General features: G+C 40.2%; 1 protein-coding gene across 1 annotated transcript; it reads left to right on the forward strand.

Moving 5' to 3' along the window:
• Positions 1 to 2,516: 2,516 nt before the first annotated feature.
• Positions 2,517 to 21,942, forward strand: ywhaba (tyrosine 3-monooxygenase/tryptophan 5-monooxygenase activation protein, beta polypeptide a). Its single transcript, XM_067586308.1, has 7 exons — positions 2,517 to 2,658; positions 9,675 to 9,834; positions 11,490 to 11,630; positions 16,524 to 16,647; positions 17,648 to 17,811; positions 18,262 to 18,357; positions 20,007 to 21,942. The coding sequence occupies exons 2-7, from the start codon at positions 9,682 to 9,684 to the stop codon at positions 20,061 to 20,063; spliced, it is 735 nt and encodes a 244-aa protein (XP_067442409.1). The 5' UTR covers positions 2,517 to 2,658; positions 9,675 to 9,681; the 3' UTR covers positions 20,064 to 21,942.
• Positions 21,943 to 22,348: the final 406 nt, after the last annotated feature.

Here is a 22,348-nt window from a genome sequence, read left to right on the forward strand (position 1 = left end):
ATATGGGATTTTAGTTTTACTGACAAATTACTATATAATGATATCACTCCATATCTCTTTGTGTATTTTCAAGGACTGCATGATTAAAACTAGCATGATTTTTTGGCTCAAGTCTATTCCTGCTACCTCTCAATATAAGATTTTGGTCAAATATATTTATCTGGAGCTTTAGTAATATATTTTATTAGGGACATCTGCAGAGAGATCATTAGGGAATTAATTTGAATGCCTCTTGTCTAAAATTTCCACCTTTATTCATTTATGATGCCATGTGTTAGTTTTATTAGATTCTCAGCCTCACATACACAAACAGAAATATAAATGTACAATGTGAGCACACATATCCACTGGCCTATATACAGTCTATATATATACATACACACACACACACACACACACACACACACACACACACACACACTGAGCACAGCAAGAACAAAAAAAACACAGCTTTTAAGCAGGAAATCGATCAGTCACAGTTCAGTTACATTCAAATTACACTGAGACATTCAGCTTTCAATCAGTAACCTCTGACATCACTGAGTGATTTGATTGGTTAATAATTTCCTGGTTGCTTGCTCACTGGTCTGTTGTTGCACCCGACTTTTACTCACACAAACTCCTGACACTGGTTGAGTGTCTTGCTTTTCTTGATTAACTCAATGTTTGGTGAAGCATTAATGAATAAATTTGTTTACAATATTTATACTGGTTTGTAGATGTTTTGATTGATTACCAATTGATGAATTAATGAATCTACCGGTTGCTTGACAGGCTGACTACATACAGTTTCACTATGAGAAATTCATAAAAAGTCCTCACCCAAATTACAAAACAGATTTTTCATTCATTTTTGCCTTCTTGTTTGGATAAAGCATGTCTTGTCTGAAAGGATAGAGGACTCTGCAGTTCAAGATGGGAAATGCAAGTCATTTAATCAGTTGATGGAAACATACAATATTCCACAAACACACTTTTTTCATTATTTATAAACTCAGAAGCATTCTATTTTTCTGTCTCTTTCTGTTTAATGTCCACTCTTTGATATTTTTTTAAAAAGTCACCTAATTCAAGGCATTTAAAGGCGCGGTGTGTAGAATTTAGTGGCATCTAGCGGAACGGCATCTTGGCAGAAATGGAATATAATATTCATAAGTATGTTTTAATTAGTGTATAATCCCATGAAAATAAGAATCGTTGTGTTTTCGTTACCTTACAATGAGCCCTTTATAGCTACATAGGGAGCGGGTCTTCTTCCAGCCCACCATTTTACACCGCCATGTTGCTACAGTAGCCCAGACCGGACAAATCAAATACTGTCTCTAGAGAGGGCTTTTCACGTTTTTTGCAAGCCACTATAGGCTCTCCTACATGAAATTGTTTCCACAGCCTGTACGCTACCTTTTACCAACAAGCCAACATGCAAAGCATTGAATTTGATTAATGCAAAAATGATTGGTGTGTCTAGTTGTCTGTGATGACGTAAAATATCGACGATTCACAAGTGTTCAAAATCTCAATATATTGAGCATTATAGAGTAGAGCTTCCATGATTAATTGATTCGTTCTGAACTATTAAATTCATCACCAACTGTTTTGATGATTGATTAATTGTTTTGAGTATTTTTTTTAATGTCCAAAGTCTCTGATTCTAGCATCTCAAATGTAAATATTTTCTTTGATGACTGTAAACTGAATATCTTTGGGTTGTGGACTGTTAGTTGGGACAAAACAAGACATTGGAGGACGTCACCTTTTGGAAAACAGCGATCCACATTTTTCCCCATTTTCTGGACCAAACAACTAATTGATTAATCGAGAAACTAATCAACAGATAATGAAAATAATTGTGAGTTGCAGCCCTATTATAGAGAAAGGGTCTCAAACTCAGATTATGTGGGGGTCATTGCAGATCGTAGGGGTTTAGGGGACCTATTGAACACTCTGTTATCAAAAAATAAATAAATAGGCCAAATGTTTATGTTGACAGGTTGATCAGTTAGCTGCAACCTAAATGTGAAAAGCTGTTTTTTATGCTCCAAATTAGCAGTTAACCCTGTCATTACATAAGGAACAGCAAATGAGTGAACAAAAGGGAGATTTTAGACATAGCTTACATCTTCTCATGTCTTTTTTAATGATTTGAAAAATCAAATTCAATTATAAAAATAATAAAATCTATGGTGAAGATGAAATAATGATAGATCAGATGAGGCCTGTTGATGGGATTGCTGTTTCAGGGTTTGCAGTGGTTGTGTAGGTGGTGTCGTGGGAGAAACCTGCTTCATATAAAGTATAAAAAAAAAAGAAAAAATCAGTGTAACCCACACGAAGCTGTGTCAGCTGACACGATGGTGAACTCAGATACGACAGCAGCGGACTCATGGAGACAGTTGCCACGGAGACCGAGCGCACGTCATCCTGTAGCGGTTGCCATGGTCCTCCTGACGTCAAAGCCCCTCGCAAGATGCTTAGGAAACCCCCTGGCGCAGTCGCTATGGATACTGGCGGGGGGAGGGGTGGGGTTTAGAGGAAGCGGAAGTGTCAGAGCAGGCGGAAGTGGTACTGCCCTGAATACCCTGAGCAGCGAGCGGAGGACGGCTTGATAAACTCCCATCGTTCAGAGAATAAAATCGGGATTCCTAGTACGCTCTAAATGTGAGTTTACCTGCATATCACTCGATTATTGTCTTATATAAAGGTTAAGGAGAGTCTTTCGGGGGTAAGATCAGCCCCAGCAGTGGCCCCATTCCCTGCCTCTGCGGCGGAAGGTGCCTATTGTGGTTTGGGGCTCGGTGCGAGGATTTAGGCCGGGACTTGCGGCCAAAATAGCGAGAAATACCCCACAAAACACCTGGCGTGAGGTCGCCCGTGTTCTTTGTGCTGTCGAGTTTTTTACAGGTCGCTCTTTTTTTTTGAAGGCCCAGATTTCGGTCGATGCCACGCGCGGTGCGCCGGAGCCCGTGTGTGTGTATGTGTGTGTGTATGTGTGTGTAGGGGAGGGAGGGAGAAGCAGTACCCGAGTTTGGCCATTTTGACAGCTTAGCAGCCGCGGCCGTCGTGAAAGCAGCCCCGAGACATTTTAGCATTCAGTGCTAGCGTACGTTACACGGGCACGGATGATAACGTAAAGCTATTAACCACACAACCGACATATCTGGCTTCATTAGATGCAGAATAGACACCAGACAAAGCAGCGTGATTTTCGATTATGTGTTTAGTGTGATGTCTTTAGCCGAGCTCCGTCATGGCGTAGTGAGACGACATGGAAGCTAACACACCCTCCCTGTTTCCCGGGAGTTTCCCCCTCAAAGGCGATTTCACTTTTTAAAAAGGGTTTTTTTTCTTTCGATTTCATATAACTGTTAGGAGACGGAACAGACACCATATTTAACCCCCCTTTGTAATAGCTATTTCAGCGTACAGTATGTCGGTGTCGGCTTATATTGTATCTCCAATCCAGATTGAACTGGGTCAGGTCCCGTTAGCAGCTAAGCTAACGGTTGCAGCCAACGGCCGTGCTGTGACGTGAGGTTAGCATGCTAGCTAGGCGGTAATCTGTCTCTCCATCTTAAAATTCCGCAGGGGGATGCGACAAGGAGGGCGTAGCTGCTAGCAGGCCGACTAAGCAACCAATGTTTCACAGTCTTGGCCTGGAGGGCTGTTTTAAGCGTTATATCGTTTGCTTTTTGAATTTTTTAGTTTTTAAGCTGTTCGTTGTTTCTCGGTCTGCCGTTGAACACGGTGTTCCTCATTTTCGGTGCGCATAATAAGCCTGTTAACCTTAATAGTCAGCTAGGTGGTTGAGTAATAGCACTGCTACTGTTGAGTGTGTTGGTGGCGAGCCAAATGATTGTAGCTGATCGAAGAGGCCAAGTTGGACAGATTTTAATCGATGTGTGGGTCGTTAACCAACGCTTCATTAATGCGCCTGCAACCGTGATAAGCGACGTTTTACTCGATGCTAAATGGTAGCTTGAGGATGCTAAATTGAAACATGTTAGCCTAGGAAGGCATAACACGATTGTCGAAATGACAGCAATGTGTGAATGCCACATGTAAGGACTCACTTTCTATTCGAGTTAACTGTAAACCTCACTGTTAACCTGGTATTTACACTGTACATATGTTCCCATCTGTGCGTATTTAATGGCCTATCAAATTAATTGTAAAAAATACTGCTTAGCCCATTTAATTTTATTGTATCGGAGTAATAAAATCCATAAAGCTAAAGACACCGTTTTCAGAATCATTAAGTATAACTGCCCTTTCATGGGCTATGTGTTTCCACTATCTTGTCTATTGTCATGTATGATTATCATTCTGGAAAGACTGTAGTAAATACCCTTTTTTAAAAGTAAGACACATCAGGTGCATTTCGGCAAGGGCGTGTTAATCCCGTCATACCTATACTTTACAATGTCCTAAAATGATGAAACGTGTGATTTGAAAGGTGCCGCTGACAGATAAAACCCCTCAGCCCTCACAGATAAAAGAACAGAAACCGTCTGTGTTTTAGGGCTGAGACTAACGATTATTTTCATTATTGATTAACTTTATAAATAGTTTGGTCTCTAAATTTGCATAAAATAGTCTGTCAGTTTGAAAACCCATGAAAAAAAAACACATTTCCCATAATCATCATTATAATTGTATTTTCACAAGTTTTAATTTAAGTATGGGTGTGTGTGAGTAATGTAATATGATTAAAAAGGTATTGCTCCTTCAAATCAAGAACTGAAGCTGAGCAAGTGATGTAAATGTTGAACTTTCGGTCAATATGAAACAAACACATTTCCCTCACGTCAACCACAACACAACACTGGTGAATTTAGATCAATCTCAGGTTTTTTTCTCAATGAGTGTCCTGATAACAGAGGAAATGGGTACGTGAATTTATAATGACCCTATACGCTAATGGTCTTACCATTTTGTTTTTTGGTAAACTAATGGAACTGCACTCAATATCAGCAGATAATTGATTTCTCGATCCATCCCTTGAATCAGCACTGAAAATGTGCTGTTGGTGCGCTCCCAGCTGAGAGGCTATTAAATACTCTGCAGACCATAGGAAGTGCATAAGAGTGTCAGCAGCATCACAATTTAGCTAATCTGAGAATGATTTTTTTTTTCAAATTTGTCCCCTCATGTTTTCATTTATGTCTGCTGTCATGCTGTTGCTTGACATTCCAACATAGAGTAGTCCAATATTAAAATAATTAGCATAACTAACATTGAGAAGTGTAGGCGACACTCAGTACTAACACAAGTAATAATCTGTGGCATTTTTTATTATTGAAGCATTGAGAAATGTTTAGGGCTGCGACTAACAATTATTTTCAGTATTGATCAATCTATTGATTTTCTTGATTAATCAATTAGTTGTTTGGTCCAAAAATGTCAGAAAATGGGGAAAATGCCGATCACTGGTTCCCAGAGCCCCAAGGTGACGTCTTCAAATGTCTTGTGTTGTTCACAGCAGTCCACAAGATATTGCGTTTACTGTTACTGAAGACTAAAGAAACCAGAAAAGATTTTTTTCTTAAAAACATTCTCAAAACGATTAATTATCAAATACATATGGTATTGTTTGGTGAAATCCTTTTTAAAGAAATCTTAATGTTTTTTTTAACAACTTTTTCTCAAGCTCCCATAAAGAAAATGTATATTTTTCACAGTACAGATTTTATGTCACTACCCTCATATTATGTAATCGATCAATCTGAATAGTCTTATCAGTCAGATTTTAAAGAAGAAAAGCTGACAGTTCAACTTAAAATAGCTGAGAAATCAATTAAGTTAGTAACATTAAGATAAAAAGGTTACAGAGGTTATAGGAAATATACAAATGGCAGTGGTAAAAAAAAATTTAAGAACAGATGCCATATATAATGGATATAATACTGAAAGACAAGATCTTTTATCACACACATAAAGGACAATGTATCAAAATGAAAATATATAATTGTAGTTAAATATTTTTATGAGGATAGATGGCCTATAGCTATACCATTTTGAGTATAGTGATACTGTTTGGTCAAAATACATTAGCGCCGTTTTAATATGGTGCCTATAAAAAGTATTCAAACCCTTGGGCTTTTTTTTTCAAGTTTTATTTTCTACTATGGAATTACACTTGATGTAACATTCCCAGCATTGATCATGGGGGGCAAATGTACTTAATTTATGTACAAATTAAAGTATAAGTCAAAGTATAATGGGGATTATTTATTATTTCAAGGTGTGACATTGGCCTGCTCATTGATTTCCAGTACTGCACCTGATGGCCCAATACAATCAGGCATATTAAAGTGTTACCACGGTATAAACAGTAGTAGTGAAACAATTCTCCAAATCCACAGTTCGGTTCAGACCTCGATTTTGAGCCACAGTTCGGTTCATTTGGTTTTTGGAGGGTTGAATAAGGAAAAATGGGAAATTCTGGGTTTTATTAAATCAACTGCAATTTGAAATATCAAGAACACCAAAGAACATTATGGATGTAGATTAACTTTATAAATTAACTTCACATTGATTAACTAAGTAAACATAATTACTGTATTTCCTCTTAATAGTGGCCGGGGCCTTTATTTACATCAACTGCAGACGGTACCAGGCCTTTATTGGAAGCAGGCTTACACAGAGGCCTTTATTTCTAATTCCCTCTGTTTAATAAGATATGATATTTGCTCATATTATAGTACGAAACCTCCTTGTTTTCTGATATGCTTCCTTTTGCTCTGTTAATTTTTTGTTACTTCATTAGCGGTGATTACGATAACCAGCACCATAGACTGCCGCTGGCCGAGGCAGCTAACTTCCAGTTAGCCCTCTGGAAACCTGAATGAGGATAAAATCTTTTAAGCGTGCCGCTGTTCTAGACTTTCCAAATGTTATCAGATCGAATAGATAAAATTCTGCTAGTGCATATTGCATATTGCACTAGCAGGGGTTATGAGTTGCTTGGCTTGAAATAGAAGACGGAAACGCGTTTCGATACGGTGGATGTTTGTGTAATGGTTTCGGTCTCAGTTTCAGAACTGTTCCACACCCCTAATAAACAGTATCGGAAATTCACATGTGGCTGACAAATTTCTATAGTCTCAGTACATATTGTCATATTCTCCAACCCTAGTGTGAGTTTAGTTAAACCTAAGGCCAATGATTGATCTATCAATAATAACCAGTAGCTCACAACAATGAAATTTACAAAGCGATGAATATAATTCTGCACGCTGATCTGACGCTATGAATTGAATGGAAGATAACATCAAAGCAACATTGGAACAACCATTTCTCAACGTCATAAGTACTTAGTAATGTGTAACACACCACCACTCAGCGGGTAGGCGTGTTAGTTACTACGGATGCCTCAGTGCTATCTAGTGGTCTTATAGAATATAAGTTAAAAAAAAAACCTATAACTGTCTGAAAATGGCAAATTGAATTAAATATACAATACCAGTCCCACTTTTATGTCATATATACCTGTATCCAACCCCAGCCTACATCATGAACACAAAGAAACAAGTTATTGGAAGAATTAATCAAGGGATAGATGCATAAAATTCTCCAAGGCCCCAAATATCAATTAGATCAATTATTACAAAAAACAGTTGGAAAAAATATAGCACAGCTGCCCTCAGAATGCTTCTCACCGTCCATGTGAGCAGAGCACTAGTGAAGGAGGCCACCAGGGGGACTACGGTAGCTCAGATAGAGATGAAGAAGAGTCTACGGACTGACGATAAAATGCCACACATCGCTCATCATCATGAAGCCTGGTTGTGGCATGAAGTGGGAATGCTGCATAACAATGAATTCAGTAACTCAGAATTCCCGGAATAAAACCTACAATCGTTTAGAGAACTGTGAGTTAGGGTATTTATTTTCCAGCGAGGGAACAACTCAAACAAAAAGCCAAATCCACACAGTAATGGTTTAAACCAAATATGAATGTCCTGGAGTGGTTGTGTTATACCTCAGTCCAGTCAAGAATTTATGGCAGGGCTTGACAATCGCTGTTCACCCAAAGTCCACATGAAACATGGCAGAGCTTACAGCAGTGTTGCAAAGAAGAATAATGGAAAGAATTGCAGTGTATATAGAGCTGCAACGATTAGTTGATTAATCAGTTAGTTGATCGACAGAAAATCAATTAGCAGCTATTTTGATAATCAAAATAGCTGCTTTTAGCTTCTCAAATGTGATTTTTTTTTTTTACTTTTCAGTGTCATACATTAATGTAAATTGAGTATTGTTGGGTTTTGGACTACTGTTCAGACAAAATAAGACGTTTACAGACATAAACTTGGAAATTATAATGTTTATTATAACATTTTTCACTATTTTATAGACAAAACAATCAATAAATCAAGAAAATAATCAGGAGATGAAACGATATAATGAAAATAATCATTAGTTGCAGCCTCAGATACTGTAATAGCTGCTAAAGGTGCTATTACTAAATGTTAATTTGAAGGCGTTGAATACTTATGGAATCAATAAAAATATCACATCTGCAGTGATTTAATTGTAAAACAATGAAGTTTAAAGTAACCATGACATTTATTCATTAGATCAAGACTTTCCAGTAAATTATTCTGATCAGATTGGAGACACAATTCATTGGAACATTTCTACTTAAATCTAAACTCAGTTACTAAAATACCCTGAAAATTCAAATACATAAAAACCTTTGGTTGAAAACCCAGATGTAATTGATACAGGAAAAAGAAAGCTGGAACTTGAATCCATAAAATCGTAATCCTTCCTTGTCGTGCTGTGTATCATAAAACTATTTTGCCGCTGTAAGGAAACCCCATCCTCATCACCTCCTTCTGCGAGGAGGTCAAATGTTAGGTAGGCCTCAAAGATACTTGAGTACAACAAGGTGGTGGTTGAATTTCCCTCTGATGGGTTAACGGTGGTCACCAGTATCCAAACTGGAAAGTTGTCAAAGTCGTTAGTATGCAGATGTGAAGCTGAAGACGGTTGTATCAACTGACTTAAATGTAGAGATTTACATGTTCAAATGAATTAAACATGCAAATGTGGACACGGTTAAAGTGCACGGCGGAGAGTTTCTAGTGTGATGTAGATATAGAGGATATAGAGGAGATGGAGGCGAGGCTGTGGCCTACTTAGACCTACAGATTCATCTGGAGAGCAGAAAGCCCTCGGGGCTGAAATAACTGCAAGCAGCCATTTTATTGGAATCGAAAGGGTTTTTGACCTTTTTGTAAAGTGCTGTTGTTTCTTTGCTGTTATAATTTATTGTGATATTGGGATTCGATCAATACCTCTTTGCTTTTTCTTTTCCAAACCAGTGCCCATGGTTTGATTATATGTTTCACCTTTTTAAAAAGTCACTCAGAAGCCCAGCAGATGGAATAAAAGGTCACAATGTTGAATTGATACCAAACACAACTTGAGTGCGGATGATGCGTTGTGATATTTTTAAGGATTTAATTAAAGGCAATGACTTATCTGAGAAGGTTACATAAACGAGGTTTAATTTTATTATCTTAATGAGACACCCTCCCCTCAATATTTGTCACTCTGTCCCGCTCTCCACCATGCTTTACATAATATCTCGCACACCAATATTACCCGTCTATGCTCAAGTCCAAACACTCAACTCTTGTTTTTTTTTTCTGTTCTCCTCCCTGCAGCCTTAAGATGGATAAGAACGATCTGGTGCAGAAAGCCAAGCTGGCAGAGCAGGCCGAGCGCTACGACGACATGGCGGCTGCCATGAAGGCCGTGACAGAGCAGGGCCTGGAGCTCAGCAACGAGGAGCGCAACCTGCTCTCTGTCGCCTACAAGAACGTGGTATGGCATCCGTCTAACGGCTCAAATATTTCCCCCTCCTACAGGGACGGATCAGGGCAGAACGCCACAGATTTGGTTCGAGTCACAACGTAGAGCTCTTGATAGTTTGACTGAAAATAGACAATGACTTTTTAAGTTAGACTTTTTAAATCAATGGTTGAATTACTCTGCTTTACAGGTAAACAAAAAGAGGCAGCATGAATGCAAATGAAGTCTATTGAAACACAAACTAAAACAAACAGAAGCAGATTCACAGGAACTCCTTCATGCTTTACAATCCTTTACCACGACTTAATGACCAAACACTGGAGCAAAGGGCAGTTCGCCTTTTCCCTAATTTCTGTAGGAAATTCAGAGAAACTGAAGTTCTAGGTACGTTGGGAGATCTCTCTGTCTGAGCTGCTTGTTGTCAAAACAAACGTCTTTCTGGGAAATTAACTATTGACCTAAAAAACAGACAGAAAAAAAGCCCTGCGGTGGTCAGAGTCATGTGAAATGTTCATTCTGTGGCGCTCCATAGAATTAAACTGATATGGTGATCCATTTTTCAGCTCCTACTTATAAGTATTATCACAGCCTGGTATCGCCAAATGTTATTCACATAATAAACGGCTGTGGCGCATTTCAAGATGATTTTACTCCCATGGTAGCAAGGAATATGTCTCCCAAGTTATGGCCTCTGTGCTTTCTCGAATGACTGCCAAATTTTTTCTAAGGAAACCTGTACTGTGGGGACTTGGGGGGGGCGGGGGGAGGGTAGGAGGGGGGGGACAGGACATCATGTGCAGGCTGCAGCACCGGACTGCACACTGTGTAGCTTATCCTATCTCGGCTCATCACTTACTAAAATGCCATTTATATAGGCAGGAGTTGTACCGTACTCCTCAGTATTAGCGCTATTACAGGATGCACAGATAACAATCTGCTTACCCCTGCTGTTGTATATTTATAGCGTTTACAGTCAACGTTAAAATGTTTGCATTCGGTCCGAGGGAAAAGCTGCCTTATATAATACGTAGCCTGTGACTGGCTGCCGTGATTTGCTGTGCTTTTTGTTTTTCATGAAGATTTTATACTCTTAACTTTGAAGCACAAATTATGTAAGAACAGCCTCAGGTTCTCAGCACTGCTGCTCTGTTTATTATTGAGGTTTAGTTGATTTTTTTTTTTTTTTTTTTTTTTTTTTTTTTTATAAAGCTTGCCAGCTTTGAGTACCACTCAGTACTTTTTTTTTTTTGTTTCATCTTTCAATACCAGCTGCATCCAGGAGAATAGTATCATCACTCTGTGGGTATGTTTAGTTAGGAAATAGGGAACTCCATAAGCAACACTTACTGTATCTCATATATATGTTTTTGTTTTATATTTAAATATTAGCTTTTCATTGTTTAATTGTTAACATTTTAGCAATATCAGGTTTTTTTATGCCATTATAAAGACAAGACAATTATAAAATACTTAATTAGTTTTGTTAAACTGTCTGAAAATCATCCTGTTGCTCATTTAAAACATATGCAGTAAAATAACATTGTCCAAAATCATGTTTACTTTTATCACTAAGTGTTTATCAATTCAGCTGTGTTTATTTAGTCATGTCATCCTGTTGTTGTTTTTTTTTTTAATGTCAGTTTTTTGGTTGTTGTTGTCGCCTTTAGGTGGGGGCCCGTCGTTCATCCTGGCGCGTCATCTCCAGCATCGAGCAGAAGACGGAGGGGAACGAGAAGAAACAGCAGATGGCTCGCGATTACCGTGTGAAGATCGAGTCCGAACTCCAAGAAATCTGCCACGACGTGCTGGTACGGAGGAGAGGGGAGAGAGGGGAGATGGGGAAAGGGCAGGCGCAGATGAGTGGGGGTGTGAAGATGGAGAGAGAGAGAGGGAGGAGGGAGGGAGAGAGAGCACAAGATGGGTTGTGATGTTGAGCGGGAGGAAGGGGACAGAAGGTATAAAGAGGGGGGGTGGGGGGGCAGCGGAGAAAAAGATGGAAGAAAGCACAGTGGAGCCGATCCCTCCTGGCTGAGGAAAGAATAACAGTCACATGGTGTTACTCGTGGAGACGGTAATAATGTCGCTAGCAGCGACACTAGAAGCTGTTGAAAGATTCATCAAACAAAGCTTTAATTTTCCTCTCGGTTTTCCTCCTCGCTACCACGTCTTTGCTTTATTCTTTTGTATTTACTCGGCGCTCGACTGGAAAGGCGACGCAAGTCATGTGATACTGTGTGGAGAGGTGGGGGGGGGGGGGGGGTGAACTGTGTGGTTGTAGATTCAGAAATGTATTGAAGACATGAGGTGTTTGTAAATGTTTATATTTTACAAACCCGACATTTCTTATTCTTGTTTTTGAAGCGGTCTCTGTCAGCTGGGGCCTGAGCAGGTGTGCAAACCGAAAATAGCGACGCATTAAAAAAAACACACACACACACACACACACACACACAGCGTCGCATCGGTGCGGGTGTGTTGATACAGGTACGGGAGAGATGATGAAATATGATCCAGGATTTCATGTTTGAGTAAAACATCTGTGAGTTTGAAGGCTAATTAGATTACAAAACACTGCCGAGCGGTGGTGTATATAACAACATGAGACAGGATGTTACAGCTGTGCAAAGTTATTACAGAAACAAAATATTAGTTTTGCGTCGCGCCGGTTTTTGATGTAAACACTGATATCGCAAAAGTACCTGGAATGTGCCTGCATTTGATTGGTCGACGAAGCGTGTTGCCAGATGATGTCGAGCTTGGTTCAAACATTCTGCTGGAGAATCACATTGAAAAGAGGAAGCTGTGTTTTTTTTGATATGGCGCTGCTGTCATACGGTCTCTTTCTGTTAGTTTTGATGTCATCCGGCACCGCACTGCATCGGCCAATTAAATCCAAGCAAGTGTCTGTTCTAGGTAGGTTACTTTTTTGATACAAACAAGATAATTTGACAGTTCTGTAAATGTCACAACAAAGGATGAAATGATGATGATGATTTACAAAGCCTAGGATAAGATTGCGTGTAAGGGTGTTAGTCTGGTGTCCAGTGTGGACACTGATGGTCTTTCATGTGCTTCTTTAACGCTGTTTTAACGCTGCAGACGTGCTGTTCCAGCTGTAGCTTCTGGTAGAAAAGGAAGCACAATGAGGAGAAATGCAGTGACTTGTTGTTGAGAAGCAGGAAAGAGATGGTGGTCAGTTTGATTGTTCTGTGATGTAAGTTCAATCTTAAGCAATCCAAAAATACCGAACCCTCACCTGTTAGTTATGGTCAGCCGAACAATGGATGCAGCTTAAGTAAAGCTCAGTAATTGTGCCTGAACCTAGTGAGACCTCAAAGACTCGAGCTAGAACCAGTTTCACTCAGCTGCTCAAAGATGCTTTAGAAAAAACAAACATAATAAACATTTCAGGCCTTGAATATGATTTCAGCCTCAAACAGCCCCCCCCCTCCCCTCAAACACTGCCAGGTCCTGACTAGGTTAGATCAGAAATTCCTCAAGGTCAGACCAGACTCAAATTTGTAGCGCCTGAGCAGACTTCTAATAATATCTTCAAGGTCAAACTGGAAGCCTCTGCAGTGATGTGGTGCTGTAGGAATGAAGGGAGGGAAGGACGGACGGGTGGAGACATGCTGTCCTTAAAGCAGCAGGAAGCTCGGAGAGGGAAAAAGCTCCGATGCATCCACGGCACAAAAAAATGTCAGCGACCTTGACCTAGAAGAGCTTCCCAATTGATCAGAGTGGTTTTTTCCCCCCCCAATATGTGTTATATTTGTTCCGCGTTACAATGAAGGAGAAACCATTTATAGATGTTTTTCTCTGTTATGCACAAAGAGTTTCATCATACAGCTGAAAATTACAGCATTCAAATTGAGGTGCTGTCATAGAAAGTAGTCTTGATTTCATAATGCCTGTCATAGTTAACTGACCTGCCATTGGCTGGATTAGGTCTACTACAAACTGGATATTATGGCAACCAGGATGGGTGCGAAACTGCTAGAACATGCCACAACCTGGCAGTGAGCAGCAGCAGCGAGCGGCAGCGAGAGCGGTTGTTAGCCACTGCAGACTTCTGACTGCTGGCTATGTGGACACTATAAAAGTAGAAGAAATAGAGACACTGAATCAGTTTGACAATTTTAGTTATTTCCTTGTTAGTCACAAGATAAATTTGGTCGGGTGTGGGTGGCAAATAGGAGCGGATGATTCTTCAAATTCTCAAGAAGTGTTTGTAATTTTATCTTGTGACGTATATCCTAATAAGGTACGTTTGATGGAAATTCAATGGAAAAACTGCCAACTGAAAATGGATTTTTTTTTGTCTAATCCTGTAAATTAAACACAAATTATTTCATTGCATCAATGCAAAAATCATAAAATTCCAATATTGGCACAAATCAGTCTTGCACATTGATTTACAACATCGTCTACAGTGATCTATCTAATACAGTGGTTTCTAACCTTGGGGTCGTGACCCTTGTAAGGGTCCTAAATTAAATCGAGGAGGGCCACAAAATAACAAAGCAAGGAGGGAAAAACATTTTTTAACAGAAAATTGTGATTATTTTTCTGCTTTTTCCCTAATTTTTTACTTTTTACCTTTACCTTCAGGTAAGATTGAGTATATTATCAGTTTGATTAACATAGTAAAAACACCAATCACAGGTTTTCACAGTCTTGTATTTAATCTTCATAACAAATAGTAATAGGTTGTAGAAACAGTTTATTGTAGTTTTCTTTTAAAGGAGATCACTTTTCCTTTTTCCCGCAGTGTTTTAAAACAATCATTTCTCCAGCTGTCTAGTGACACAAGGTGAAACAAGCGCACAAACACATAAGCAGCTTTTTTTCACCAATAATCTGCTGCTCTGTTGGTCAGCCACACTGTAAGAGTTCATTTACAGTTGATGAATTTGCACTTAATCTTAATCCGGTGATTCCAGCCTGGCCCAGTGTGTCTACATGACATATTCCCAGGCCAGGTTACTGGAGTCACCAGATTAAAAACAGACTTCTCAGTGGTTAAAAGGTCTAAATGTAATCACTGAAACAAAGCCGGTCTCAGTGAGGAGATGCTCCGGGGGTAAATCAGCCCTGATCACATGATCTGGGTAAAAGCGATCAGATGAGGACAGCGGCGGCGGCGGTAGGAACAAGAATGACACACACACGCTGTGAGTTAGTGACACCCCACCGGCAAACTCGACTCGTTTTTACTTTTCATGAAGAACACACGTTAATCAGCTGGGCGAGGGCAGCGAGGGTACGTTAACTGTAAGAACTCTTTATTTCTGTCGGCTCTATTTATACAGCACACGGCAGCAAACCGTCATAAATCAGCATTTATTTTATTTTATTCATGCGCTGACACAACGGTGAAAGATGATACTACTCATGAGCAATTAGCAGTAATTTAACAGTTTGGGTCTAATTGAAAGGATGTGACAGTGTTTTAGTCTCAGTATAAAAGCAGAATGATGAAAGCCAGGCTGGCGACTTCATAAGATCATGATCTAAAATTTCACACTGAGCCAGATCAGATTTTGATCATCGAGTTACAGCTGTTTTCCTTTCATCATGAGGCTTTTTGTTGCCTCGTTTGAACTGCTGAACTGTGGTCGGAGACCTCCGGTTTAAAGCTAAATCAGCTCGGATAGTGACTGTTACAAGAGACGCCGATCACTATGATACACCCTGAACTCCTCCGCTAACTTCTCTGAACTGCATGACTATGAATCTGACAGCTCATCGTTAGCTACTCATGACTGCTCGGCTCCCAGTGCTGCACGCGTACGTAGCACTGACTATGCTAGTTGTACTGAGTGATTACGGTCCGTCCGTGTAGCCACGCCCTCCAGGTCGTCACTCACAAGGAGGCCTCGGTGCCACGCCTCTTCCTCTTCCTGCTTTCCACTCTTCTGTTGCATTTTTAAAATTTGCTGGAAGGGAGGGATCTAAGAAAGCATGTACTCAAACAAGAATAACCTCTTTAGGTTTTGGTTGTTGCTCTTTAGTCGGTGGTGTTTGGCAATGTGTTGGACACAAGTTTGGTTTAAAAATAAAAAAAAAATTACCTAAATCTCTCTATTTTCATAGACAAAAAGGAGGCAAAATATTATAGATTGTTTTTTTTCTTTTTCTAAATTACAATCTAAATACATCACTCATCAGTGAAGGCGGGCGTATAAACAGACAATGACTGACACAGTTGTAGGAATATAAAATGTGTCTTCAAAGCATTTAGAATTGCCGACAAACACGACTTCAAAACGTCCTTATCTGCTTATATTATAGTGTGTGATAAAGCATTTATTAGTTTATATACTGCTGATGTATAAGTGGACTTACAGTGTACAGTACAGGTGTGAAGGTTGATCTCAGGTTCATTGTGCAGCGTTTTGGTGTCTAACAAGCCTTCAGATTCACCGATATGTTACTCACACTGAATTTCCTGGATCGTATTTCACGTCTCGCCGCTACATGAAGCAACACGTCTCCGCCAGCGCAGCCCCCCCACCCCCACCCCACCCCGCATTGTTTAACACAGGCCCGCTTACAGTAACCATCTGTAGTGGAGTTGTGAATGTACTCGTCCGCTGACAGGTTTCTTTGTGTGGTCCTCTGGTATAAATACAGAATCTGCTAACCCTGTTTCACGTTTTCTGTTTATAAACCCTCTTCTGGTCTTCTGTCTGTTTCAGAATCTGCTCGACAAATTCCTCATTCCCAATGCATCTCAGGCGGAGAGCAAGGTGTTCTACCTCAAAATGAAAGGAGACTACTTCAGATACCTGTCAGAGGTGGCTTCTGGGGACTCAAAGAAGGGTGAGTGTCTGAGTTTGAGTCACAACAAAACATCTAATCTTTCTGATCCGGTAAAGAAGTAAGGTGTTTTTTTAAAGGAGGAGCAGGTCGATATAGATACAGTATTTATCATTATATTGATGTGTTCAAGTGGAGTTGAATTACTGCTAAAGGACAGGACAGGCTGATGTTTATTGACTCAGACGGGGGCTTGAACCCAGTTAAAAAGGTAGACCACTCAGTGTGCCACTCGGCTTATCAAAGCCCAACCAGAGTGTCTTTTTATTGCTCAAACAAAAGTCGCTCTGTGTTGCTCAGAGTAAATATTCCTTTTGTATTAAACAGAACTTGCTTTTTTTATTGCTCGCAGTAAAGAGTCTGTTTTATTGCTCTAAGAAGAGCTAGAAGCTCCTGTTAATTAGTGATCCACTGATATCACAGCCTGAACCAACCGTCACCGGCGGTAGACAATACTCAAAAATACCATGAGAATCAGAGTGATGTCAGAGAGCGAAAGAGGAAGATTAGAGGACACATGAAGCATCAGGTGACCAGAGATGACGTCTTCAAATGTCTAAAGTCCAGATATTCAGTTTTCTGTCATGTATAATGCAGAAAAGTTTCATATCCTCACACTTGAGGAGCTGAAACCAACAAATATTTGGCATTTTTGCTTTAAGAAAATAAATCAAAGGATTATTTGATTATCCAAATAATTGCTGATTCAATTTTTGATAATCGACTCATTGTTGCAGCTCTACTGCAAAATAAAAACATTTGAAAGCGTTAGCATGCTGCTGCTAGCATTTAGCCCAAAGCACTGCTGCGCCCAAGTAGCCTCACATAGCTCCATGCTCAGCTGTAGACTCTTAGTTGTTAAGTTGTTGGTTCCTGCTGTCAGACACCAGCGTCCGCTGCAGGTTACAGTAAACGGCGACGGTCTCCGTGCACAGTTTGTTGGTGTACGATGTGTCACAGAGGATCACAGTGTGACCGTTGCGGTTGTGTTTTTGCCGCGCAGACACGGTGGAGAACTCTCAGCAGGCCTACCAGCAGGCCTTCGACATCAGCAAGAAGGACATGCAGCCAACACACCCCATCCGGCTGGGCCTGGCCCTCAACTTCTCCGTCTTCTACTACGAAATCCTCAACTCGCCCGAGCAGGCCTGCTCTCTGGCCAAGCAGGTGGGTGCACACACAAACACTTTGTTTTATTCATGTAAGAGCTCTGAATTTGAATGTTTTACAGTAATACAGGTTACAGACAGGCGGCCCCGCCTCTCTGCAGTCAGACAGTAAAGATGGAGCTGTGTCTCGCCAGACGCTGAGCTCCTGCTCCTGGCAGACCTGCAGACATGTGACGGCTGCTTACTGGACACGATTGTCAGACATCAACACTGCAAGGCTTATGGTTAATTTGAAAGAGCTCATATGTCTCTTAATGTAAAAGTGGATTATTGCACTACCTGACAACCAGTTAATCGAACAAAAAGGCAACCACATGTTACGGATCACATGCGTCACTCTTATATAAACGTCATAGAAGTGGACTCATTAACTGAAGCAAACCTGATCTGTGTGTATTTACTTGTCAGAAAGATTCACGCTGACTAACGTCTCCGTTTCTCCCCGCAGGCTTTCGATGAGGCGATCGCCGAGCTCGACACCTTGAACGAGGACTCTTACAAAGACAGCACGCTGATCATGCAGCTACTAAGGGACAACCTCACTGTGAGTATGACGCACCAAAAAAAAATACCATCTGTATTTGCTGTCTTCTATCTTAAAGTTGCGCCCACATCAGATACTGAACAACAACAGTACTGTATGAATTTAATAAACCCTTCCGGCATTGGATTGTTTTTAATGCAGGAACTACTTCATTTTTCTTCAGCGTTTATCAGCTTTAACAACGGCCACAAAACAAATGAAGTAGTAAATATTTGTCGACGTTATCTTATGTCCACTGGTTGTGTTGACAGATATGAACCATAAGGTTCCACACCCAGTACACCCAGTGTACCCAGCGTATTCATGTTTTCTTTTTACAAACGTCACAAGCCGGAGTAACTCTGCCGTATTTACATATCAAACCGCACGCTGCGGAGTAGAGAACAGAGTTAAACTATTTTGTTTTCCTAATGATGGTGAGATAACGTTAAACCAAGTCACCAAGACATACAGGGAAGTTAAAAAGCCAATCTCTACTGCCATAGTAGCAGAAAAATAGACCAGAATGCATTGCAGCCACTAGACCAGACAAGAGAAGTTAGACTGATAAGGATCTAAGCTGCCATCTTCCATCGGCTCTAATGTTTGCCTGTTAGTCAGCTACTGTTCCTGCATTTTTATTTTTATTTTAGTGTATCTAATCACTCTCGGTTGTTGAGAAGCATTATGGTAAATGTAGAACGCTGCAGACGAGGAGGCACATGAAGATAAAGTGGCTGCACTAGAAATACGCTAGATTATCTGAAAGTACCTGCCTCAGAGATGATGATGATGATGATGATGATGATACGGTGCAGTGTGTGAGGTTGTGGGTGGATTTTTACTGTCAAGTCTGGAAGATATTTTGCATCAAGTCTTTCTATGCAATGATCTTGATTTTTTTTTTAATATATGTGCAAAACTGAAACTAATCCCAACATTTTGCACGGTGCAGCTCTGCAGCTTCACTGTGGAGCGCGGCACGTCTGTGTTTTATGTTCAACTGCAGAAGCTAAAAAAAACAAGCACATCTTTATCACTTCAAATATATCAAGATTAGGATGAGGCTGGTAATATTTCATATTTTTATAGTCGACAAACACCATAAAAAGGCCAAAACCAACAGTACATGAGTCCATCTCTCAATACTCTTGAGTTTTCTCAGCGCCAAGCCCCCATTGGTTCCTACTGAGGATGTAAATCTTTAAAAACACCTCAAAAAATACATCATTTCATTTTTAAAAAGGCTCAATAATCTCCCTCAAACAGCCGGTCACTGTAGTTGTTTGCAAACGTTACTCAAACAGGAGGAAGCAGCGCATTTGTCAGGGACTATTGTCAGCTGCGGATTAATACATATCCGGTGCTCTAGTGGGTATTTCCGGCAGCAAGAGGGTGCATGTAATGTTGTTGTAATGTTATGTAAAGTAATGTTTGTCTGTTAAACATGTCGATCACTGATGTGTTTTTAATAGTTTTTGTACAATAACGGAGCTCTATGACACAGAAAAACTGACAATATTTGATATAAGATAAATAAGTTGTTGGTTTTGGTCTTTTCCTGGGATTTGTTAATAATTTATAGAATATTTTGCTGTATTTAAAATGAAATTATCACATTTTTTTCACCGATATGAAGACTAAAAGATATTTTTTCTCTCTCTCCGCAGCTGTGGACATCAGAAAACCAGGGAGACGAGGGCGAAGCCGGCGAGGGAGAGAACTAGAGCGCACTTCACTGTTAACCCATCCCCACTCTCTTCCTCCTCCTCCTCCTCCTCCTTCTATCTCTTCCTCTTTCTTCTCTTCTTCCTCTCTTCGTACACATAAACAGCCCGTTCATTCCCTTGTCCCACTTTTTCAAGCCCAGCCTCCCGACCTCCCTTCTGTATAACCAACAGCATGAATAGTACCTGACCTTCACAAACAAATATTAAAGAAAAAAAAAAAAGGAGGGGAAATAAAAAGAGAAACTACTCCATCACCCCTACGATCCCTCCTCCCTCCCTTCCTCCTCCCCCCTCCCCCCCTCCCTTGTTCATGGCACTCCAAGACAGGCCAAGCAAACTAAAACCCCTGGCCGGTCTAGTCTTACAGCACGCAGGGAGGGTTTTTATCCAAAACCACAAAATTAAATTAAATGTCTTTTGGAGCCCACATCCCTGTTTTTACCCTCCTCGTTTAATCATTCTCCTCCATCTGTTCCGTTCTTCCCTCGCTCCTCTTCCCTCCTTTTTTTTCCCCCCTAACATTTCAGTACGTTCTCTCACCTTCCTCCCCTCCTCTCTCTAGCGAGTTAATGCATTTATATAGTTGTCCATCCCTTCTCTTTTTGGCTTTTCTTAGTGTACTGGCAAATGGCTGGTTTTATTCCACTTTAAACAAAACAACAAAAAGGTTATTAAACTGTCCGTTTATTTTCAACAAACACTGTGATTGCTTAGTTTTTCCTCCACCTCCGCCAACAGAATCCTCGTTTTTTTTTTTTTTTTTTTTTTTTTTTTTTGATGGCAAACAAGAATATTCAAGCTGGGGGAGGGGGTTGTGTTTTTGAACAGCAGTGCAATTCTGCTGAGGTTTATACAGAAGGGTCCTCCTACAAGGCTGTATTGTGACACTGACAAATCTAAAAAAAAAACAAAAAAAACAAAAGCATTTTACCTGCTGCGTAATCAAACACTCACCGTTTTTTATTTTTCCTTTCTAACATGCAAGTCAGATCCAAAAGGGACCCCCAGGTTTATTTAATTCTGCATATTTCCAATTGGGAGCTAAAAAAACAGGAAAATTGAAAAGCATACATTCCATCTTAATGTTTGAGAGGATTTTAGACCTTTTCCACAACAAACGGGACCCGCCTGCTTCCTTGTATAATCCCACTTCCTGTCAAGGTGCTGTTGAACATCAGTACTGCTGTCCCTCAAGTTAATTCCTTAACCACATGCTCATTCTCCCCCCTTTTTTTTTTTGCGATTGCTTTTCTTTTCCTTGTTCTGTGTGTGTGTGTGTGTGTGTGTGTGTGTATAACAAATCAAACTCGCACCTTTTTTTCCGGTTTTTGAAAACTGTAAAATTGTAAACATTTTTAGAGCTTAACTGTAAATCTGTCTTTTGGAAGAAAAAAAAAACAAAACGGTTTGTCGATGTTGTTCGTTAACACCTGCTTGCAAAGAAGCCGTTACAGTCAGCTGCTGTCTATGCTTTTGCATTTTTTTTTTTTTTTTGACCAGATCATTTTTTTTGGTACTTTATTTTTTTCTCTCCCCCCCCCTCCGCCCGCCCCGCCGCCCCTGTTCTTCCGCCTCCTTCCTCTTTATGCCCCCGTACTGCTTGTACTGACAAGTCTACAAAAGTCCTAAGTTTCCACTCACTGCTGAATGGTGTGATCTGCCAACAAGAATGCATGCCTTCATTTATCACCATGTGAATCTACTGCAAGCATCGAAGTGGGGGGATCGTACACTCCGCGGATTGACACTTTGAACTTTGCTGCTCTCTCATTTCCAAAATATGAAAAAGGCAGTAGTGACAGTGAGGCCCAAGGTATTGATCTGATGGTTCCATCTGAAATGATCGGGATTAGAGTTATCAGCTAACTGCCTTTTTTCTTTAAAAAGAAAAAAAAAAAATGCCAAAGTTGAGATTTTGAAAGTTCATTCAATAATTGGCTGAAAAAATGCAGAAAAGCAACCTTGAGCTCAGATTTTTATCAAAAAAAGTTTTGATTAAGCGCAGATCATGTTGATTTTTAGGCTAAAAACCAGCTGACTTGCGTAACTGTAATCAGGAAGCAGTGTTTTTTTTTTTGTTTTGTTTGTTTGTTTTTTGGCGCATTTTTTTGAGTCCACACAACAGGTACGTGCGTTGAAGGAGCCAAATAAATCTCCCGGCAGCCGATCAGCCAATCATCTGTTTGTGGAAGTGAGAACCTGTAGTTTGGATCAGGGTTCATATATTCAGGCTGGACTTCGGAAACATACACGTATCGAGGCGAATATTCCAATTATCTTTC

The sequence above is a fragment of the Thunnus thynnus genome, chromosome 4 (genome assembly GCF_963924715.1).
Source record: "Thunnus thynnus chromosome 4, fThuThy2.1, whole genome shotgun sequence".
Lineage (NCBI taxonomy): Eukaryota > Metazoa > Chordata > Actinopteri > Scombriformes > Scombridae > Thunnus > Thunnus thynnus.